This window comes from Corythoichthys intestinalis, chromosome 15 (genome assembly GCF_030265065.1).
Source record: "Corythoichthys intestinalis isolate RoL2023-P3 chromosome 15, ASM3026506v1, whole genome shotgun sequence".
Lineage (NCBI taxonomy): Eukaryota > Metazoa > Chordata > Actinopteri > Syngnathiformes > Syngnathidae > Corythoichthys > Corythoichthys intestinalis.
This window is the reverse complement of record NC_080409.1, coordinates 51483257-51506830: the sequence shown is the minus strand read 5'-3', so window position 1 is coordinate 51506830 and position 23574 is coordinate 51483257. Positions and strand designations below refer to the sequence as shown.

Below are 23574 nucleotides of genomic sequence, written 5' to 3'. Positions count from 1 at the left end.
AACGAGCTAAAAACGTATCTTGGGAGACTAAAACTTAATGACCGAATGCCAGTTTTTGTCTGACGAGACGTGAACGAGACGAAAATGCACCATAGTTTTGTTCACAATGTGTGACACTTTATGTGTAATTAGCCTGCCTGGTTGTGTCACTCATGTGACGTGCTGCAACCCCTCAACTCCCACGATAGTCTAGTGTCCTTTCCAGTCACCCCATTGCTTGTTTTGAGACATACACGGTGAGATTTGTCTTTTTAAATATGCAATTATGTTTTAGCCTTTAAAGGTCTGTGCTGAGTGCTAAAAGTAATTCGTAGCGTTAGCATAGCATTCACGTTCACGTTAGCATTAGGCTATTGGTAACGGCAAGTATCCTCCTAAGCTCTTGGACAGCTTTTTTTACATAGCTTGTGGCGTCCTGCCAGGTATAACTAACTGAAAATAATGTAGCCTACTGTTTTCCTGCTGAGTGTGTATTATCTCGTGATTTGTAGATGCTACAATATGTGCCCGTCTGTCAATGGAAATATTTCGAAACCTTTATTTATTTTTGGAGTGAAACGTTGGAATTTTACGGACGAAAACATTTTTAGTAAACGTCAACTAAAACTAAACGAAATTAGTCTGAGTTATCGTCAACAAAAACTATACGAAGACAAACGAATTGTGTGAAGGGCATAGTTACCTTTCTCGCAGACACTGTATAACTGTTTGCATTAGTCTAACACATTCATTATAGTAAAACATTTAACCATAGTTTAGGCAGACTTCACTCCATGCCCTTTGACACAGTAAACAGGACCAGCTTATCAGCCCTCGCCTAATAAGGTAAGGAGAAGACGTCACGGACTCTTCGCTGGGGTCAGAACACCCTCGCCCAACCAGGATAACAAGTTGATAGCTTGGCGCCTGAGACGTCAAGACATGCGTCAGTTGCCGTGGCAACCACATACCAGCCACGAAGGATGACGCACGAACTTGACCGCCCAAACCTGCCACAGAGGGATGATCCCAAGAAAACACCCCGGCACGCCTTCCGCCCGGCCCACTCCAACGCAGCTTTCAAAAGACTGAACATTTAGCTAACAACTGTTGCTTCTCGGGAACTTTTCAATGTAGCCGTTGTTTTGCAGACCCTGGATCCAGCATTGTCTCTCCGTCGTCTGTTTTGTCTTGTTTTTGATCATTGTCGACGAATAAATTGTCAACCTGTTGTCGGTGAGCCTTCTTTGAACCGTTCAAAATGGAGTCAGTACAAAGGGTTAACACCGGAGTGAACGCGTGGGATTGGCCCCTCGTGGCCGACTTGTGGGAGCGGTGCCAGCGGAACACCATTTGGTGCGGCTGTCACTCTTTCCACGGCTTGGCTGGGGGGCCGAATTCCTTCATGTGAAATGACTAAAATATGAATAAGACTAAGAAGTATTATCGTCCAAAAGACGAAAACTCAGACATAAATTAAAATGGCTGCCAAAAACAACACTGCTGCAGTGTATGTGTTCTAAGACTGACCGGCCACTGCGAGCTGCTGCCTTGTCTCGTTGGCTCCTCCAGTCCTGCTCCGCTGAGCTCCTCAAAGCTTAAGTTGAGGCTGAAGGCCCCCCCTTCCCGCGCCGAGACCCCCGAGCGTCTGCCGGGTTCTCCGTTGTACACGCTGTTGCCTTGTTCGCTCGCGGCTCGCGACTCGTCCTGAAGCAAAGCTTGGCTTTCCACGTGTCGTTGTTCCATCACCTTTGGAAGAAAACGTCACGTTAACGCAATGCAGACTCTCAGGTGAGATCATTGTAATCTCCAAACAAACATGATAAACAGCAACAACAGGATATAAGCAAGAAGGGGAACTCTGAGAGGGGGCCACTCGGCCGTCCACTCATCCCTGACAATGACCTCCCTTCATCCAGATATCAGTCAGCCATCTTCGAGCAGATGGCTGCGCTGGCTGCGTCCTGGCAACACAACACTGGTTTAGTGCACGAAGCTGGAAGGACGCAGCACTTTCCAGCTGCTCGGATGTGAGCGCGGCATCAGATGTCTGCTAAAAACACGACTGGTTTGTTATTAGGAGGCTGTTACATGTGTTCGTGTAGGCTTGGCGTAATGCGAATTATTAAATCTTTATTCCAATATTCAGCAGATAAGCAGAGGATATTATTAATAAATAGGGTTGTTCCGATCATGTTTTTTTGCTCCTGATCCGATCCCGATCGTTTTAGTTTCAGTATCTGCCGATCCCGATATCTCCCGATCCGATTGCTTTTTTTGCTCCCGATTCAATTCCAATCATTTCCGATAATTTTTCCCGATCATATACATTTTGGCAATGCATTAAGAAAAAAATGAATAAAACTCGGACGAATATATACATTCAACATACAGTACATAAGTACTGTATTTGTTTATTATGACAATAAATCCTCAACATGGCATTTACATTATTAACATTCTTTCTGTGAGAGGGATCCACGGATAGAAAGACCTGTGACTTTGTATATTGTGACTAAATATAGCCATCTAGTGTATTTGTTGAGCTTTCAGTAAATGATACTGCAGCCATGCCCAAATGCATGATGGGAAGTGGAACCGTGACTGTGCGTAGTTTTACCAATTGATATATCGTCTCTGCATTGGGAAATAACATAAGGTGTTAAGAAAAAGATCAATTGCTACCTTGCTTCCCAACATTGCTTCCCATGATATTTCTAATCGTAGGGAGAGGGATTGTAAGGCTTTAGCCAATTAAAAAAAGGCTCCAAAGGCTGCCAAAATTCACTCTACTCATTTTATACTGCCTTTGATCTCTCTATATAGGTAAAACGGCGCCATTACAGATCGAGCGCGACAATGCGTGAGTGGGTCGTGCAGCGCATGCATTAATTGCTATCGGGATAAATTTCATAACCCTACCTTAAGCCTAAACTAAAGACTCTGGATGAGTGTAACATATTACGTCTGTAACGTTAAATACAACAAGACAACGATTTAATTTAAAAAAAAAATATATATATATATTAAAAAAAGGCATGGCCGATATTTTTTTGCCGATTCCGATACTTTGAAAATGACGTGATCGGACCCGACATCTCTATTAATAAATGCTAAATGAATGAATGCTACGACGACGCTGGCACCTCTGCTATAGGATGTATTCAGAGTTTGCCAAAAAATGTTCACTGCCGCCGGGAACGTACCCTTCCAAGGGGTTTCAGAATCTGCACCTTTCAAACAAAATTTCTCGAGCCTCGGGGGTCTTAGAACATCTTGGAAGATGTTTGCATACTTGTGAGAAAGGACCATATTTTGTGAGAAAGGACCATGTTTTATTACTACCTGATCGTTAAAAAAGTGAAAGTAGGACCTCACCATTCCCCTGAAGAGTTGCCAGTCACCAAAGTTCATCTCCATCTCATTTTTCAACTCATCCAGGTTGCACTGTGCCAGCACGCGTCCGTTTATATTAGCCTGCAATGTTTGAGAAAAACTGACTGAGTGATGGGATGGATTTTGAGATGAGAAACGTTAAAAATATTCAACATGTAGACTCAAGAACAGTGAATTGGCAGGTGCACCTTCTTGACGGTGGAGGTGTACTGACGGAGCATGCTGGCGTCCATTCCGTCGATCTGTTTGAGGAACTCGCACACTGCGTCTGTGCTCATCGAGCTGAGCAGGACAGCAGGGGAGGCCTACAAAAACACGCAGTCATAATGAGAAGGACACATTCATGGCGTCTGTGCGAGTTCTGCTTACCGGGGCGGGCCCGACCCTGCGTGTTAGCACACTCTATTAGTGCATGAAGGAAAAACGTATCTCTGTGAGGTGTAGGGGCGAGAGACACACCAGCCTCGTGGTCGCAATTCCACACAGTAACTCCCTCTGTCAGTCACACAAATTAAGCGTACGAGCAAACAAAAATGCCAATCTATACAAACAGTTAGACCACTTTGTACTCTTTTAGCGTGTATGTTCTATACAAGCACATAAATTGTACGCAACGTACTTAAGGAATGGAGACTGTGAGTCTGAGTGGTGGTCGTCAAGAAATCTTAGGCATCGATAATACCAGAGGCCTGTTGATGCGCCAAGACCACCTCCATTTTCCTCTCTATCTCTTTAGAACCACAAATCTCATTTCTTTGCTTTCCATTTCATTCCCTTGTCCTTACTACATTGACTCAAGCCTAATGGCCACCCAGGCTTTGTTTCGGATTCCAGGACCTAAAACGCCAGATTGATTGTTCCATATATCTGCTATTAATATAGTCCAGATATCAATCTGGGAAAGAGTCAATCAAGAGTTGTTTTATAAAAACACACGGCTGCTGAGTAGATGATGGATGTTCTTGTCACACATGCAAAAACATGTTTTCTGTCTAAAAAAAGCTTTTAGTGACGTTCTTTGGTCCTCTTTTAATGAGGAAATTAAGGGCGCTTTCACATTAGACCAGGGCAGAGGTTGCGCTAGACATTTTCGTTGTCCGTCACTTTGACTGACAGGGTCATAAAAATCCGGTCATAATCTATTTTTACCGGTCACTTAAATTTTTAAAATGATAATGATGACATATTCAATAGTATTTAGTTTTCATTCATTTTTAATTAATATTGTAACGCTTGCTTGGTGGCGAAAAATTAGACACGGAAGTCGTGGTATTTTTCACCCTCTTTTAACTCTGCTTACCGCCAACAACTCCGCCTCCAAAGAAAAAGAGGCAACGATATAGACCCCAATCACCAACGTCACACAATGATCTTAATTGTGGTTGTCAGCCCAAAATCTTCTAAATATATATTAAATGCATTTTATAAGATATAAAATGATTACTACATAGTCTGTGGTGATCGTTTGGTGCCCAGATTTCTTGTCGAATTACAGCAGTCCATCTCGCTCTCCTATTTGGGTCTCTCAGAATACGGTAGAACTTCAAATCTCTCCGTCTATCTTCTCTGTTACTGCAACCAACCGCCACACACGCCTTCACCATTTTGATTATTAATGTTAACGAGCAGAAAAACACGCCGTAATAGGAGGCATGTACGTAGCGGTAATGTGTAAAAACGACGAGCTGACGGAAAATATGGCGGCTCCAGTCAGGGGGGCGGAGTTGTGACGTCATGTGAATGGGGTCTATGCACAGGCGGCAATCTAGTCCACCAATTGGATGACGCGCTGGCACACCAGGTGCACCAATAAGAACCTCGCATTGATGTGTCAATCACGGTGCCGCCGCCAGACCCCGGTGACGCTACAATATTCTGACAGAATAGCCAATGACGTCATGCATTAAGAGAGACAATAGCTAATTAATATGCTGATTTGCCACCCTGTGGTCTGGGGTATGATTGCAACCTGTCAAAATGACGGACCTACTTCAGTTTTTTCCGTCACCGTTTTAAAAAACCGGTCAACGACGGAAAATATTCGGTTAACGCGACCCCTGGACCAGGGTCCGGTTGTGGAGCTACCACGCAACAACAATTGCAAATGACTTGTTGAAAAGGTTCAGCATTCACACTGCGCCAACTGAACTTTCCGAGTAGCATCACGTGGACGAAAGGCGCACTCATTTATTAGACGAATAGAAGAGGAGATACCTCCCTCCTGGGAGTGTAGGGAGCGTGCACGTATATGGGGTGCCATTTGTAAAGCAGCACATTTCAAAATGTCAAAATTACGACATTTTCTCACAGGTAGTGCTGCGCAGTGTTTAAAATGTGGTGTGAACATTTTTGAGTCATTTTTTTGCACATTTACAACATTATTTAGCAACTTAAATAAATTTAAAATAATAGGTATTACACTGAAATGTTTAAATCCAGAACTAAATATTTAAAATGTTTAATTTAAACCCTAATATATAACTCTAAATCTTACATACATATCTTAAATCTAAATATTGAAATATAAATTCTTAATATAATTGTTAAATCTAAATCTTAAATATAAATCATAAATCTAAATCATAAATCTAACTTATATAATAACATAAATCCGAAATGTAAATCTTAAATTTAAATCTTATACCGGTATTTCAAATCTAAATGCCTAAATCTTGAAAAAGCTGAAACTAAATATTTAGCTAATATGCAAACACAGTCTGAGCTGCCCAAGCTTTTTTTTTTTTTTTTTTTTTTTACTTCTGGTCACCAGTAATGTGAATTTGCATATTAAGATAAATATTTAGTTTTACCTGTTTCAGGTTTTAGGATTTAACATTTAGATTCAGGATTTAGATTTAAGATTTACGTTTAGGATATACTGGACTGTCTCAGAAAATTAGAATACACAATATTCTAATTTTTTGAGACAGTCCTGTGTATATATACAGGACTGTCTCAGGAAATTAGAATACACAATATTCTAATTTCCTGACTGTCTCAGGAAATTAGAATATTGTGTATTCTAATTTCCTGAGACAGTCCTGTATATATACACAGGACTGTCTCGAAAAATTAGAATATTGTGTATTCTAATTTCCTGAGACAGTCCAGTATATTTAAGATTTACATTTAAGATGTATATAAACCTTAATATATAACCCTAAATCTTACATATATATATTAAATCTAAATGTTAAATATAAATCCTTGATATAAATGTTAAATCTAAATCTTAAATATAAATCATCAATCTAAATATAAATATGAGTTATATAATAATATAAATCCTAAATTTAAATCTTGAATTCAAATCTAAATGCCTAAATCTTGAAACAGCGGAAACTAAATATTTAGCTAGTATGCAAACACAGTCTGAGCTGCCCAAGCTCTTATTTTTTTACTTCCGGTCACCAGTCATGTGAATTTGCATATTAGATAAATATTTAGTTTCACCTGTTTCAAGATTTAGGATTGAACATTGAGATTTAGGATTCAGATTAAATATTTAAATTTAAGATATATATATTTATGATTTACATTTAAGATTTATATTAAACATTTAGATTTAAGATTTATATTTGAGATTTATATTTAGGATTTACAGTTAATTTAGGTTTAACATTTAGATAAAGGATTTATATTTAACATTTAGATTCAAGATTTTAATTAAATATCTAGTTCTGGATTTAAAGATTTAAGTATAATACCTATGATTTAAGAATAAGATTTAACTTGCTAAATAATGTTGTAAATGTGCAAAAAAAAAATCTAGAATAGATTAGTCACCCCACATTTTAAACACAATGTGGCACCAAATGTAAGAAAATATTGCCGTGATTTTCAGCATGTGCTGCTTGAAGAACGGCACCCCATACACGTAATGTAGCATAAATTAAGTCGTTGCTCAGCCAGCGGGGTGTCCGCTCCCTCCCGACTTGATGCCGAACGAACTAGAGTATATAAAAAATATGCATAGGGAAAAATTAAACCACAAAAAGGAACCGCATGTCACACAGGCACGTTATCGCTCTTACTTTTGTGACTTTTTGGACTTTCAAATTGTCGCCACTTCCAGGAGAGCGAAACTCACGAAACCGCGGCCACTGATACTCTCACATGGTCCGTTCAGAAACAGCATGCAAAACACAACCACCACATTAGAGCCGATTCCATGTATCAAATGCAACTGCTTAGCGAAGCACAACAACATTTGGCTATGTTTAATCGTCTGTCATCTTGCCATTGTTGATTTTGAATAGCGCGCACGTTGTACTTCTGCTTCCAAGGATGCCAGGCGTATAGCGTCACAGCAAAAATGATGTTTTATCCGATTACTCGATTAATGGATGGAATTTTCGTTAGAATAATTTATTACTAAAATATTTCATAGCAGCAGCCCTAGTTCAAAGTCCCCTCCACAATAACTTTCGCAAATGATCATTCCAATTATAACGCAGAAATACAAATGAAATTGAGTGAACACAAAATATATTTTTAGTGAATATAAAGTACACAGAAGTGTTGCATGTGAAACCAAGAAAAGAAATGATCATCTTTTGACCACGCTTTTTACTCAAACTTTGTTCAAACTTCTCATCTCCCACGCGATAGCCTTCAAACAGGCAATAATTACCGCTTTGTCCTCAATGATTTGCTGTTTTCCGTTTAACAATTTTCATAAAGACTACTACGTCAGAGCAGTTCGTATCGGGTGCCCTATTCAAGTGCGAACACGACTGCCCAACGAAGGAGGGTTTCTACAACTACTCGCTAGCCCTGTAGTTGTAGGAAATCAGGACTTGGGTTCCTACGGTCCGGAAGCAGCTATTAAATCAGGAAGAACAGTCTTGCTTGCAGGGCGAGAAATGCACGCAGTCAGATTGTGAGCGTTGTTAGCCTAAGGGCAATCAGTATAATATAGCACGGTGCCGGCGGGAAAGAGGAAAACTACTCGTGTGAAACTAAGTGCAACTAGTACGTGTTTTAGGTTAGGTGCCTACTATCTGATTGTACACCATGCATGGTTTTTGATAAGACAGTGTAAGTGTTAGTTAGAATGTCTGCCTGGATGCAGATTAGGGTTGCAGCGGTATAGTAGTTTCACAACTTGTATGAACACTGATGGATATCACGTATCATGTGTGTGATGCAACTTTGTAAAAACACTGGTGAGTTGTACAGGATTTAAAAATACATGTAATTGTAGGCAAGGCCTGTCATGATAACAAAATTTAGTAGGCAACAAGTTGTCTCAAAAATTATTGCCAATATGCGAAATTATTATTATTATTTTTTTAAATCAGACACTCTGATGAAGGCGGAAGTAGTCGCCGAAATAAAGGTAAATAAAACCCTAGAGTGAATGTATGTGATAAAAGAATAATTTAACTAATCCATAAGTGTAGACAAAATGAAGTCAATACAACTAGTAACATTTTTTTCGTTTGCAAATGCAGTAAACCAGTGAGTTTTCATGTTTGAAGTGTCACCTGTTAACCGCAAGTTTGCGTTTTGGAGAAGACTGCCAATGTTTTATAGTAGGTACTGGTGCACGATAATTATTGGTCCGATAATTATCAGTCCAATAATAGGAATTATGACGTCATCCCGATAAATCCAATAACATTATTAATAGGACCGATAATATGTATTGTGCTGGCTTTACAGTTACAGTGACTTTACACACTAGTATAGGAAAGCAGTTGACCATTTGCGGGGCATTGCTCCCACCTGCTGGTCAGAATAATTTGTTGCATCTATTTTTTGTCACAGTAGTTTTGTTCACATTACAAGCTCATTCACGTACACATTGGGGTGTCTAGCGGTCGCATTGACAATCGTGAATGCTTTCTGTTACGTTTCCGCCTCGGAAATATGTCTGTAAGTATTTTATGTTTACTATAACATATGGATGTGCATCATATGTTTACTTCTGTGGTGAAGGGTCATATGTACAGAACTTAAGTTGTTGTGTTATAGAAGCCAGCCAATGCTTTAGTAGCTCAAGCTAGTGTGCTACGCTATACATATAATAGTTGTGTATATAAGTGTATTGTGCAGTTTGTTGTATATTGAGTATTGAATATGTGTATTTTTCTGTTGTACTTTCACATTATTAAGACGAGTGTCTTCCCATAAAAGCAAGAAAAGACCAAGCCTTGTGGTTTATGGAAGTGCATTCATTTTTAGCTGGCTGTCGGGCAGTGCAGAAGTGAAATGCACTGTTTTGTTCATGTCATTATGAAAAATCTGGTGAGATCAAAGGCAAATCTATGTTGAATCCACCACTAGTTTTTATTTTTTTAAACCTCCAGATGTTCCAAAACTATACATATATATATATATATATATATATATATATATATATATATATATATATATATATATATATATATATATATATATATATATATATATATATATATATATATATATATACACACACACATTATATGTATACATTTAAAATATATATATATTTATTATAGGTTATCGATATCGGTATCGGCTTTGAGGAGCAGGAAGTTATCGATATCGGTTTCAAAAAAATGGATATCGTGCACCCCTAATAGTAGGCTAAAGTGCTTAATGCATTGTCTTTTTTCCATTAGCCTCAATATAGCAATGCTAATGTTTTACAATGATTACTATAGATGTTTTTCCTTATTTTGTATGTCTGAACTTTAACTCTACGGTGTTTTGATGACCAATAAACATCTATGAAAGGAACTACAGTCTCATATGCAATCAACACGCATGTGTGCTATGAACTGTGTGATTAATTGACTTATTGCATATCGCGACAGGCTTACTGTAGACGTTAAGTAGGGCCAATTTTCTCAACTCGCTACATTTAAAATGGTTACAATGAGAATTTCGCTAATGAGTCAGTTTCTCAGTTCCTTCAGCTGTACAACTGTTATACCGTTGCAACCCTGCTGTAAATTAAAAGAAACAATGAAATCATCCTTGTACCTGCTTTGATTTGTAAGGCAGTGACCTTAAAAGCTTGATAAGGAGACAAAAATAGCAGACGGACATATGGTCAGACAAAAAAAATCAGACAATTACATGAGGCCAGGGGCGCACCTGTAAAAGTAGCACGAGAAGGCATAGGCAGGAATAAAGAGAGAAAAAAAATAACATGAAGGTGGAAGAGCAACTTCTGGAACTGTAGTAACGCTGCAAAAACTAATCGATTAAATTGATTTATAAATTAGTTGAAAATTAATTTGATAATTCATTATTGCAACAGCTATGAGCAGTCCCGTTAAGGTCCTTGTTTGTGTGTAATGTGAGGGTGTACATGCGCAGCAGTGATTACAGCAAGAGAGAGTTCACTGCTACACTCAGGCGATACCACCACTTCGGGTCGGATCGCCGATCGCCCCCCCCGCCGATACCAGGTGCATCATTAGTTTTAATATAAAATTATTGTAACTCATGCTAAAATTTATAGTTTAACTAGGGTTGTTACGATCATTTTTTTTTTGCTCCCGATCCGATCGTTTTAGTTTGAGTATCTACCGATCCCGATATTTCCCGATCCGATTTATTTATTTTTTGCTCCCGATTCAATCCAATCATTCCGATAATTTTTCCCGATCATATACATTTTGGCAATGCATGAAGAAAAAAATGAATAAAACTCGGACGAATATATACATTCAACATACAGTACATAAGTACTGTATTTGTTTATTATGACGATAAATCCTCAAGATGGCATTTACATTATTAACATTCTTTCTGTGAGAGGGATCCATGGATAGAAAGACTTGTAATTCTTAAAGGATAAATGTGACTTTGTATATTGTGATTAAATATTGCCATCTAGTGTATTTGTTGAGCTTTCAGTAAATGATACTGCAGCCATTTAACTTCTGCCCAAATGCAAGATGGGAAGTGCAACCATGACTGTGCGTAGGCGCATCAATTGATATATTTTCTCTGCGTTGGGAAAGAACATAGGGTGTCAAGAAAATGATCAACTACAACCTTTCTTCCCCACATTTCCTCCCACGTTAATTTCTAATTGCTGAGAGAGGGAAATTTAAGGCTTTAGCAAAGTAAAAAAAGGCTCCAAAGACTGTCAAAATTCTCTCTACTCATTATACACTGCGTTTAGCTCTATATATTGGTAAAACGGCGCCTTTACAGATTGAACGCGACAATGCGTGAGTGGGTCATGCAGCGCATGCGTTAATTATTTTACGTGATTAATTAAGAAAAAATAATTACCGCCGTTAACGCAATAAATTTGATAGCCCTAGTGTAAGCCAAAACTACTCTGGATGAGTGTAAGACATTTTGTCTGTAACGTTATATACAATTAGAAAACGATTTAGATTAAAAAAAAAAAAAAAAAAAAAAAGATATATATATATATATATATAGTATATATAAAAAAAAAAAAAAAGGCTTGTCTGATATTTTTTTGCCGAGTCCGATACTTTGAAAATGACGTGATTGGACCCCATCGATCAGCATCCTGCTCGATCGGGACATCTTTAATTTTAACTCATTTGCTCCCAAAAATGTAGAAATACATTCTATTTTTAATTGTTTCAGTGTCCCAGAGACGTATTTATACCTCTTTTATATTTTTTTTCACAAGAGACATCTCTGGGCTTTGATTCAATTTAGCTCCAAAGCACAACACTGAAAATCCATTTTAAAGCAATAAAACTGGCCACTGCAGGGCAGTAGCGCATTTTGTAAGACCCGCATCCCGATTCAACGGAACGCAGGGCGGATATTTTTCGGCACAACATCGGGATGCACGGCCGGTGTGTCGGCGTAAGACGGCCGAGTCAGTGGGGATAACAAGTATTTGATACACTGCCGATTTTTCTGGTTTTCCCACTTGCAAGCCATGTAGAGGTCTGTAATTTGTATCATAAGTTGTCTTCAACTGTGAGGGACGGAATCTACTACAAAAGTCCAGAAAATCACATTGTATAATTGATTTGTATTTAACTGCATGAAATAAGTATTTGATACATTACCAACTAGTAAATATTTCGGCTCCCCTCCTGTTCTCCGCTCATTACCGGAAGTAACTGCACCTGTTTAACTTGTTACCTGTATTAAAGACACCTGTTCGCATGCTCAAACAAACAAACAAACAAACAAACTCCAACCTCTCCACAATGGCAAAGACCAAAGAGCTGTGTAAGGACATCAGGGATAAAATAATAGACCTGCACAAGGCTGGGATGGGCTATAGGAAAATAAGCAAGCAGCTTGGTGAGAATGTAACAACTGTTGACGGTCAATCTGCCTCGTTCTGGGGCTCCATGCAAGATCTCACCTCGTGGGGCATCACTGATCATGATGAAGGTGAGGGATCAGCCCAGAACTACACGGTAGGACCTGGTAAATGACCTGAAGAGAGCTGGAACCACAGTCTCGAAGAAAACCATCGGAAACACATTACACTGTCATGGATTGAAATCCTACAGCACACGCAAGGTCCCACTGCTGAAGCCAGTGGATGTCCAGACACGTCTGAAGTTTGCCACTGACCATCTGGATGATCCAGAGGAGCAATGGGAGAAGGTCATGTGGTCGAATGAGACCAAAATGGAACTTTTTGGTCTGAACTCGGCTCGTCGTGTTTGGAGGAAAAAGAAGAATGAGTACAACCCCAAGAACGCCATCCCAACCGTGAAACATGGAGGAGGAAACATCATTTTTTGGGGCTGCTTCTCCGCCAAGGGTACAGGACGACTGCACCGTATTGAAGGGAGGATTGATGGGGCTATGTATTGCCAGATCTTGGCTGACAACCTCCTTCCTTCAGTGAGAGCCCTGAAGATGGGTCGTGGCTGGGTCTTCCTGCATGACAACAACCCAAAGCACACAGCCAAGGCAACTAAAGAGTGGCTCCGTAAGAAGCATCTTAAGGTCCTGGAGTGGCCTAGCCAGTCACCAGATCTGAACCCGATAGAAAATCTATGGAGGGAGCTGAAAGTCCGTGTTGCCCGGCAGCAGCCCCAAAACCTGAAGGCTCTGGAGAAGATGTGCATGGAGGAGTGGGCCAAAATTCCTGTTGCAGTGTGTGCAACCCTTGTCAAGGACTACAGGAAACGTTTGGTATCTGTAATAGCAAACAAGGGTTTCCGTACCAAATATTAAGTTCGATTTTTGTGATGTATCAAATACTTATTTCATCCAATTAAATGCAAATTTATTATTTAAAAATCATACAACGTGATTTTCTTGATTTTTGTATTAGATTCCGTCCCTCACAGTTGAAGAGAACTTATGATACAAATTACAGACCTCTACATGCTTTGCAAGTGGGAAAACCAGCAAAATCGGCAGTGTATCAAATACTTGTTCTCCCCACTGTATCTGCTCTATGTGTTGGATTTTATCAAGTAAATTTCCCCCAAAAATACAACTTATTCTCCAGTGCGACTTATATATGTTTATTTCTGGTTGGTGCGACTTATACTCAGGTGTGACTTATAGTCCGAAAAATACGGTACTATAATTAAGTCGGGAAGCTGTAATAAAATATTATTTTTGAAGGACAAAATAGTCATCCATATTTTCTTCATGGTTACTTACAACATGCCTGAAACGACTTCAAGTTAAATTGTGAAGGTAATTGAAAAAAGTCACATTTGTCTGATTAATCGTTTAATTAATCGATTCTTAAAATAATCGTTAATTGCACCCCTAAACTGTAAAGCCTTTTTTCCATCCACGCCTGACGGGAAGAAAGCAATGCTAGTGGGGGTAGAATAATTACACAAGGAGATTTTGTTTTCACAGCTTTCGGGGGTCATAATCTTTGCAGACGGAACATTTTACGCCCGAGACAGATTAGAAACCGAATTGAAGAGAAGCAGAGATTTCAATTTAGGCACGGCCTTCGATTCCGAACGAGCGAGAAAACTCAAATATCGGCGGGCGTGTCCGTGTGTGAAAGTATGTGTGTTTGCGTGAACCGGGGTGTGTGTGATAAGACTGTAATTACAGCTGGGCTGAGCTCAGGGCAGGGCAAGAAGGATGGGGAAGAGGAAACAGAGCTCTGCAGGAGCGGAAGCGTCTTGGTAAGGAGATAAGCTCCAACAGCACTGGGCTCATTGTCGCCGCGTGTGTATGTGTGTTGCCAGTTGCTCTGATGATAATCCCCGTAGACAGAGGAATCCACATTCGCACTTCTATAAGCTCGGCAATTATACTGGGCTCGGCCCGCTTATATATCCAAAGAATTACACATAAATGAGGCCGTGCGCGTATCAACATTCCCAGATTTGGGGGAAGGGATAAGATGGGCTGATGCGCGACGGAAAAAGCCGGAATGAAGGATGAAACTGCAGCGGTGGAAACGGGACAAAAGAGCATGAGGCGGATGGAGGTAGAATGGCAAAGATAGACGGAACATTCTCAGTGTTCTATATTCAAAATCTTTCATATATTGTAGCCCCTTCTAAACGCTGGCTGGCGGCAGCCTGATAAGTGGCTTTGTGGAGCAGGCGAGAAGTGTTATCATTCATTTGTTCCGACAGAAGCCGCTCTCTTTGAATGCGCGGACGTCGGCTCGTCTCATGCGGCCCGGACGACAAGTTTAACAGAATGATTCCTCTGTGTTAAAGGTCCCGGTCACAAGTCGAAAGAACTTATACACATGCGCCGAAAGAGCATGTTCCAGAGACTAATAAGGCATGCAATGTTCGGCATGCTTGAGGTTTTGCACGTTTATCGGCGAGCAAATCATTAGTAAAAACAAGCGACATGTTTACAAAATGGTCAGAGCGGGTATGCTTTGTGGTTTATTTGGTTACCATGGCGGGGTCAGAGGGACAGGAGTGGAGGCCTTCTCTTGCATCCTCTGCTATAACTTCCTGACATGGGCAGAGAATACAGACAAGGGTTGTGCAGGGGTCGAGTCTAATGGACTTGGAAGACATTTTCTTTATGAAACAGTCTTAGAGGGAAAATGTTATACGCATACACTTAGGAGAGGTTGGCAGAATTAAGGGGATAGGATGGAGGAATGAGTCGGTCAAATTCACACAAAATACAAAGCGATACGATAAATGTTTACACACTTGTTTAGAGGACCTAGGAGTTGAAATGTTAATCATGTTTGACTTTAAAGTGCCTGTGACACCCTAAGAAAATCTTAAATGGCATTATTATGCAAATTAAAATCATATTTTGAGATGATTTGACTATCTACAACAATTTGGCAACGCGCAGATGACGAGAAATGAGTCTTTCAACCTGCCATTTACAGTGTATCACAAACGTGAGTACACCCCTCACATTTCTGCAGATATTTAAGTATATCTTTTCATGGGACAACACTGACAAAATGACACTTTGACACAACAAATAGTAGTCTGTGTGCAGCTTATATACCCTAATTTTCGCACTATAAGGCGCACCTGACTATAGACCCTACTCACATGACGTCACAACCACGCCTTCGCGCCATATTGTCCGTCAGCTCGTCGGGTTTAAGCATTACGCTACGTAAATTCTTCCTATTATGGCATGTTTTTCTGCTCGTTAACATTAATAATCAAAATGGTGAAGGCGTGTGTGGCGGTTGGTTGCAATAACAGAGAAGATAGACGGAGAAACTTGAAGTTCTACCGTATTCCGAGAGACCCGGAGAGGATTGGACTGCTGCAATTTGACGAGAAAACTGGGCTCCAAACGATTACCACGGATTATGTAGTAGTCATTTTATATCTGGTAAGATGCATTTAATATATATTTAGAGGGTTTGGGGCTGACAAGCACAATTAAGATCATTGCGAGGCTAATCGCCGACAACATACAGTTTCAAATTCAAGATGCTTATTTCTTCCACCATCATTACATTTTGAATAATATTTAGCTGGTACCAAGTGAAAGAAGCTGGCCTCGTCTACAGATCATCAGTTAAACAGGTGTGTCCAAACCTTTTGCAAAGGGGGCCAGATTTGGTGTGGTAAAAATGCGGGGGGCTACCTTGGCTGATTTACATAGAACAATTTAAACAAATTTTAGCAAGCCCTTCTGTGTGTCACATTTGCTTTATAATTTTTTTAATTCATAATTTCAACAATCTCGTCTTTGTGGCGTTCTCTTTCGACACTCGGGCTCTTGCGAAATACTGCTGCTGTGAAATTAAAGTAGCTTCAAGTTGCTATAATTTCTCGCAGCGTATCTTCCCTGTAATGTTGTAGTACATGTCAGCGTGTTTTGTTCGGTAATATCATTATCGCGTCACATCGAACTCTTTGAAAACAGCGACTGTCTCTTTGCAAATGAGGCAGATACAGTTGTTGCGTGTTTTGTTGAAGAAATAGTCCAATATCCACCTATCCTTGAAGCGTCGGCCATCGCAGTCAACTTTTTTTTTGATTGATTGTCGCCATTTTAGAAAATTGGAAGTAAAGGGTCACTCGGGGTAATGTTGCTTAGAGTGCTGCTCTTAAAGTTTTTCAAACTTTCACGAGAATAGGCTGATTTTGTGTGGACAAGATAGTTGTAGATATCAGGGGAGCAGATGTCAGGCAGAGAGGGCGAAGACAGCGGGTCGAAAAATATCGATTTGGGCATCAAATATGGATCTGGCGAATGGATAGACTGAAGCTTTTCCACCTTTTATGCAATGCATCCAATGAGTTTACAGCGTCTGAAAGCACCGGGGCTTCCATGAATTGCACTATAAATTGCACGACAAATTGAAACCATTGAGAATACGGATAAACACTGACGGACAATATGGCGGCCGGATACAGCGACACGTCATTCTGTGACGTTGGTGAGTAGGGTCTATAAGCCGCAGCCCACCAAACGAGAACGAAAACGGCATTTGTTTTTGATAAGCTGCACTGGACTATAGGCCGCAGCTATCCTCACTGAATCATGGGATATTTACACCAAAAGATATTAACCGGTAAAACTTTATTCGACAGCGGCATCATACGACTATCAAAAGACCAAATGAAGCACCATGAAGCTTTGAACCAATTGGCTGCAAAGCTTTATTGCTTCAAGAAGCTTCATTTGGCCATCAATGCGTCCTTGGGGGAGACAGTCAACCTCTGCTGCCGTCTGCTGTCAACACTGTTGTCATCCAACATGCCTCTTAGCATGCATTGCAGTGCTACAGATGTAAATAACAATCAAAAATCATGTTCTGTGCTAAATATGTCTTCAGTTACTGTTCCAGTTGTTTCATCAATTGCTAGTTATGGTATTTGCTAACACTTTATTTGACAGTGGTGCCATAAGACTGTCATTACACAATCATAATTATGACATGTCGCTGTCCTGAGCATTCATGAATGCTTATAACAGATGTCATTAAGTGTTATCCGGCAAATGATCTCACTTTTGAATGGATGCAAAAGATCCAACATGGACAAAAAATTGAGTTAGTGACATAATTTGCCAAATGACACTTAATGACATAAGCATTCGGTAATGTCCATGATAGTGCCATGTCATAATTTTGATGAACTTATGACAGTCTTATGACACCGCTGTCAAATCAAGTGTTACCTATAAAAATCAACAAATAAGCCGCACTGAACTATAAGCCACAGGTATCAAAATGAAGGAAAAAGTAGTGGCTTATAGTCCGAAAATTACGGTAAGACAGTTCATTTATTTTTGCCCTCAAAATAACTCAAAATATAGCCATTAATATCTAAACCCCTGGCAACAAAAGCGAGTACACCCCTTAGTGAAAGTTGTCAATAATAACATACAACATGTCAACAACTGTCAATATTTTCTGTGGCCGCCACTATTATCCAGAACTGCCTTTACTCTCCTGGGTATGGAATTGACCAGAACTTCACAGGTTGCCACTGGAATGCTCTTCCACTCCTCCATGACGACGTTGCAGAGCTGCCGGATATTTGAGACTTTGCGCTCCTTCACCTTTCGCTTGAGGATCCCCCAAAGACCTTTACCCTCAGCCTCTTCAGTAAAGCAGTGGTCATCTTGGAGGTGTGTTTGGGGTCATTGTCATGCTGAAACACTGCCCTGCGGCCCAGTTTCTGGAGGGAGGGGATCATGCTCTGCTGCAGTATTTCAGCAAACTGTTTGCGGGCTTTCTTGTGTGCCGTCTTCAGAAGAGGCTTCCTCCTGGGGTGACAGCCATGCACACCAATTTGATGTACAGTGCGGCATATGGTCTGAGCACTAACTGGCTGACCCCCCACCTCTTCAATCTCTGCAGCACTGCTACAGCACTCCTGTGACGATCTTTCAAAGAAAGCATTTGAATGTGACGCTCAGCACATGCGTGACGCTCAGCTTCTTTGGATGACCAACCCGAGGCCTGTTCTGAGTGGACACTGCAGCTAAGTTTCAGGGTGTTGGTAATCTTCTTGGAGCCTTGGCCATCTTCATGTAGCGCAACAATACGTCTTTTAAGATCCTCAGAGAGTTCTTTGCCATGTGGTGGCATGTTGGAACTTTCAGTGACCAGTATGACAGAGTGTGAGAGCTGCACTACAAATTTGAACACACCTGCTCCCTATGCACACCTGGACCTAGTAACACTAACGAGTCACATGACATTTTGGAGGGAAAATGACAAGCAGTACTCAATTTGGACATTTAGGGAATAGTTTCTAAAGGTTGTACTCACTTTTGTTGCCAGGGGTTTAGATATTAATGGCTATATTTTGAGTTATTTCGAGGGGAAAATAAATTAACTCTAATTAACTATAAGCTGAACACAGACTACTTTTCATTGTGTCAAAGTGTCATGTTGTCAGTGTTGTCCCATGAAAAGATATACTTAAATATCTGCAGAAATGTGAGGAGTGTACTCACTTTTGTGATACACTGTAGCTACTCCTCTCATTATGGCGCTCTGGCACCTCCATCTGGGTGATGATGTCAGCAGAGTAACGATTTCAGTTGATTTAGAACTCAGCCCAACGGAGAAGGAAGATTCAGAACGAGGAAAATGCAACACAGGGCATCAAAATGTCATCATTATTTTTATATTTCTACTCCAATATTTTTAAAGGATATTCTTTTTATCTTAGTATTTTCCCCCAATTCCTAAATAAATGGTATGGTCATGACAAATAACAGTCTTGTGCTAAATGGAATATGAAATATGAAAGATGTATTTATTCAGTACGAAAGGGCTAAATTACTGCAGAATTGTCAAAACTGCAAACTTCTTAAACCTTCCAAACGGTATTTTATGCCACCAGTTAGTACGGCTTTTGTCATTTCCCTGCCCCGGATTCGGAGATGGAGGAAAGAGCGTAAACAAAACAGGAGGCATGAGAGCTAGGTGACAAGCTAACCCGAAGCGAGCGGCTCTTCCAAGTCTCCTCCTCGCATTTCGAAAACGAAAAATCATACAGTAAAACCCCGACTCATGTAACACACGGCAGCGGGAGTGATTGTCTTCACCGATCGGCCAACCCTCGGCAAGGAGCCAGTCTCGGCTCGTCGTTCTGCTGCGGGCCTGGAAGGCAGGCAGTGATCGTCGCCAGGGACGCAGAGGGTAATGAACGCCGAAAATGGCGCATTCTCGGTGGACAAACTGGCCGACGTCATTCGCGTGGCTGCCCGAGCCCAAGCCAACTATAGCGCTCTATAGGCGGGCACGCAAAGAGGACCGATGGGGGTGGAAGTCTCCACACAATCGAGAACCAGAGACGAGAGTCGAGGAGAGCGCTGTATAGACGGGCACGCCTTTACCAGCCGACCATGGTGTGAGACAAACCGCCGGTCGTCGGCCGAGAGGTCTACTCGATGGACAGGGAGCATTGTCACCCACAAAATGCAAGCCACCTCCTTATTAAAACGTTAGCCATGATCCCGGTATTTGACATAACATAAAAGACGTAGCTTACTCACTTCGTCATCCATCCAATGGTCTCTACAGTAGATCGCCGAACTTGTTTTGCCCATTCTTCGCGGTAACAGGATCTTTTGAAAATCCAAAAAGCCTCACACCACTCTCCCTGGTGTAGCAACAAAAGCCTGCAGCACATTGGGCTGGCGTGACGCAAAAAATAAACGAGTTAATCCGAAAAATAAGCTGAATCTGCAGTCCTTCTGCATACTATAGTTGTATTGTGAAAATGATTAGTCCGCTCTCATCACATTCGCCTTCTTCCTCAATCCAGATTCTGTCCGGAAGTCACTCATTTTCATGGCGCGGGAATAAAAAAAATGGAATAAATATATCGATCGCTTCCACAAACATCCATTTCATTCAGGAGCATTAAATACCACGTGTAATATGAAATAAACATTCTTTTTTTGTGTCACAGGCACTTTGATTCAATTCAATTAGTGGACATATAAAGTGATAGAAATATTTAGGATGTGACTGACTTGTGAGACCTGTAGTAATGTGGCATCCATTTTATTTAGAGGGTTCGTACACCTTTTTCATCGCCATATTCAAGCACTTTTTAAAGGTGCCTAATGTAGGATTTGCGCTTCAATTAGTCACGAAATGGCCATAATATTTAAATATACATTAAAGAAACATGTTTTTCGTAAAAACTTCTAAAACGGATCTCAACGGATAAGCCAGTGCTTCTCAATTATTTTCTGTTACCCCTCAGGAAGTATGGGTGTGACAAAATATCAAAATAGCATCGACTTACTAGGGCGACGGTTGAGTGTCAATGGGCTGTCATGGTAAATGGTCAAAAACCCCAAGGACCTATGTTTTCCTTCCATTGAAAATTAATGGGAAATTTGGACGTACATAGCTGTCAATTGTATCTCATTAGAAATAAATGGGAGTTTTTTGGCGAATTTTGAGGAACCGTAAATTTTTGGCAAATTTTGTATACAACGTTGATGCCCCTGAACGTCCTGGAATTTTTGATGTGTAAAATACGTGATTTGGTCGAAAATAACGTTTTGGAAAAAAAAAAATAATAAAAAATTTCCCCAAAAACTGTGTTTACAGAAAATTTTGGAGGGTCGTTCCAAAAAATTCCCTGTGTCGCGTGAAAATTCAGTTTGGGCTGTGCGGCGTGCGGAAGAAACACCATTAAAAAAAAACAAAAAAATAAAAAAGGAATTTTAATGTATTGGCCTTTGCCTTGCATAGCCCCATCTAATAACCAGCAGATATTGATGTCAGTGAATTCATTGAACCCTTTGAGGCCTTTTTTTGTGTGACAGTATTAATGACTGCTTGGTTTTCTTTCAGGAATCAACTCAAAAAATCATATATGAACAAACAAAAAACACAAATTGAAACAAAAGAAGGGTAAAGATGATTTCTCGCCAGTACTTACAAGTCCACTGGTGACGTCCTTGGACTGAGCAGGATGTTTAATGGAAGGGTGCAAGGATGAAGGGACATGATGGGGGTAGTGCCTTGGCAGGTGATACACATGTTGGGGGAAATAAGGCTAAGGAGGCAGGAGGAAAGGAGGTAAAATGAAAATCATAGGAGGGAGCTAAGGTAACACAAAAAACAAAAATCTAAATGAATGTAATAGAGAAAGCATGCCAACTACAGTCATGTGAAAAACATTAGGACACCCCATGAAATATTAGTTCTTTATTAAGAAATGTTCTCATATCAATGTCTGATTTTTTTTTCTTTATCTCTAGAAAAGAAAGTGATTTAAGTGCAGGTAAACAACAAAAAATAATATTGTTTAACTCATTAAACCAAATATATCAACAAAAATGCATATTCTAACTGAGGAAAAAGTTAGGACACCCTACCTCCTAATAGCGAGTGTTACCCTCTTTGGCTGAAATAACTTCACTGAGACACTTTTTGTAGCCATCTACCACTCTTTGAATTGGTCTTAAGAAAGTTTGCCCCACTCCTCAACGCAGTACAGTCTGTTTCAAGTCACCCCACAACATTTCAATGGGATTAAGATCTGGGCTTTGACTCGGCCAATCCAGGACTCTCCATTTCAGCCAGCACTTGGTGGATTTACTGGTATGTTTTGGGTCATAGTCATGGTGCAGGGTCCAGTTTCGCTTCAGCTTGAATTTTCACAGATGATCTTATACGTTCCTCAAGCACCTTCTGATACACAATAGAATTCATGGTGGATTCTATGATGGTGATCTGGCCAGGTCCTGCTGAAGCAAAGCATACCCAAACTATGACACTTCCACCTCCATGCTTCACAGTTGGTGTGAGGTAGAGGTTAGATCGGGCCTAAAAAATACAGCCCGACCCGGCCCGTGGGTAATTAAGCCCGACCCGGCCTGAGCCCGATCCATTAACTCTGATTTGCAGGCCCGAGCCCGAAAAAACACGAAATTTGATGTTATATTTGTAGGCGCGAGCCCGAAAAAAAAAATTAAAAAATTAAAATAAAAACAGAAATGTTATGATTTATTTATAGGCCGGAGACCGAACCCCGATATTTTATGTTTTATTTGTGAGGACTCAGGAAATGGAGGAAATGCGGGGCTGCGATGCGTGGTTGAGTTTTGTGTGATCACATTTGTGACGATGCCTGTGCATAATAATAATAAATGAAAGCCTGTCTTTTGGAACGAATTCTCCCAGTTAAACAACACTGTAAGATGGATATTCAATAAACATTTATATCTTTTACATTTGTGTGTCTGTTCCATCAGGCGGATAGTGGATTTGACATTTATTTTAATCTCTTCAAGTTGGCAGAAAAAAAAACACAAGTTTTCTCCATGTTTAATTGTACATGTTTTTATGATCATTATAAATGCATTTACACAACGAAATAACGCTGGAAAAGTTTGTTAAATATATTTCTCGTATGAGAGCAAAGCGCCGCATTCGTTTACATTCAGCGACGCCGGCACAGGTTTCTGTATAGCATCTTCAACAATCAATTTGGAGCCTTTCAATACCCCACTCCTAACGCAGTGCATGTTTTTCTTTTCAATTCCCCTGTCTTTAGTTTGTTTTTCACTTCTTGCTGCTTCATATCGAAAAGGAAACACCAGGATGCGGACTCGCGGAGGGCGCCAGCGCGGGAGAAGATTAAAAAGAGGGCGGGGCCATGGCGTTCACATGTGCAGGCATGCACAGCGCCTCCTCTGTTTTATCCAAATTATTTATTTTATGACAAGTGTTCCTTAGTTTCACATCCATACATCGTTTTAGTATAAATATATTAATACATTTTTATTTTAAAAAAGTTAGCGAGAGAGAAGTCGACCTGACCCGAACATAAATAATTGATATTTTGGGCACGAACCGGTCCGAAATTCAGGTCG

The 23574-nt window shown here is 40.3% G+C and overlaps 1 protein-coding gene across 5 annotated transcripts in view; it reads right to left on the bottom strand.

The window, feature by feature from the left end:
- kidins220a (kinase D-interacting substrate 220a) overlaps positions 1 to 23574 on the bottom strand; it is a 142838-nt gene that overhangs the window by 9289 nt on the left and 109975 nt on the right. For 2 of the 5 annotated variants that reach the window (XM_057860412.1, XM_057860413.1), the window contains exons 26-31: positions 21636 to 21752; positions 15177 to 15236; positions 10351 to 10383; positions 3564 to 3680; positions 3358 to 3456; positions 1510 to 1728 (exon numbers count right to left, since the gene is read on the bottom strand). In XM_057860412.1, coding sequence (XP_057716395.1) covers positions 1510 to 1728; positions 3358 to 3456; positions 3564 to 3680; positions 10351 to 10383; positions 15177 to 15236; positions 21636 to 21752 — 645 coding nt within the window. The remainder of the gene's footprint in view (positions 1 to 1509; positions 1729 to 3357; positions 3457 to 3563; positions 3681 to 10350; positions 10384 to 15176; positions 15237 to 21635; positions 21753 to 23574) is intronic. The other 3 variants (XM_057860414.1, XM_057860415.1, XM_057860416.1) reach the window with 3 other exon arrangements.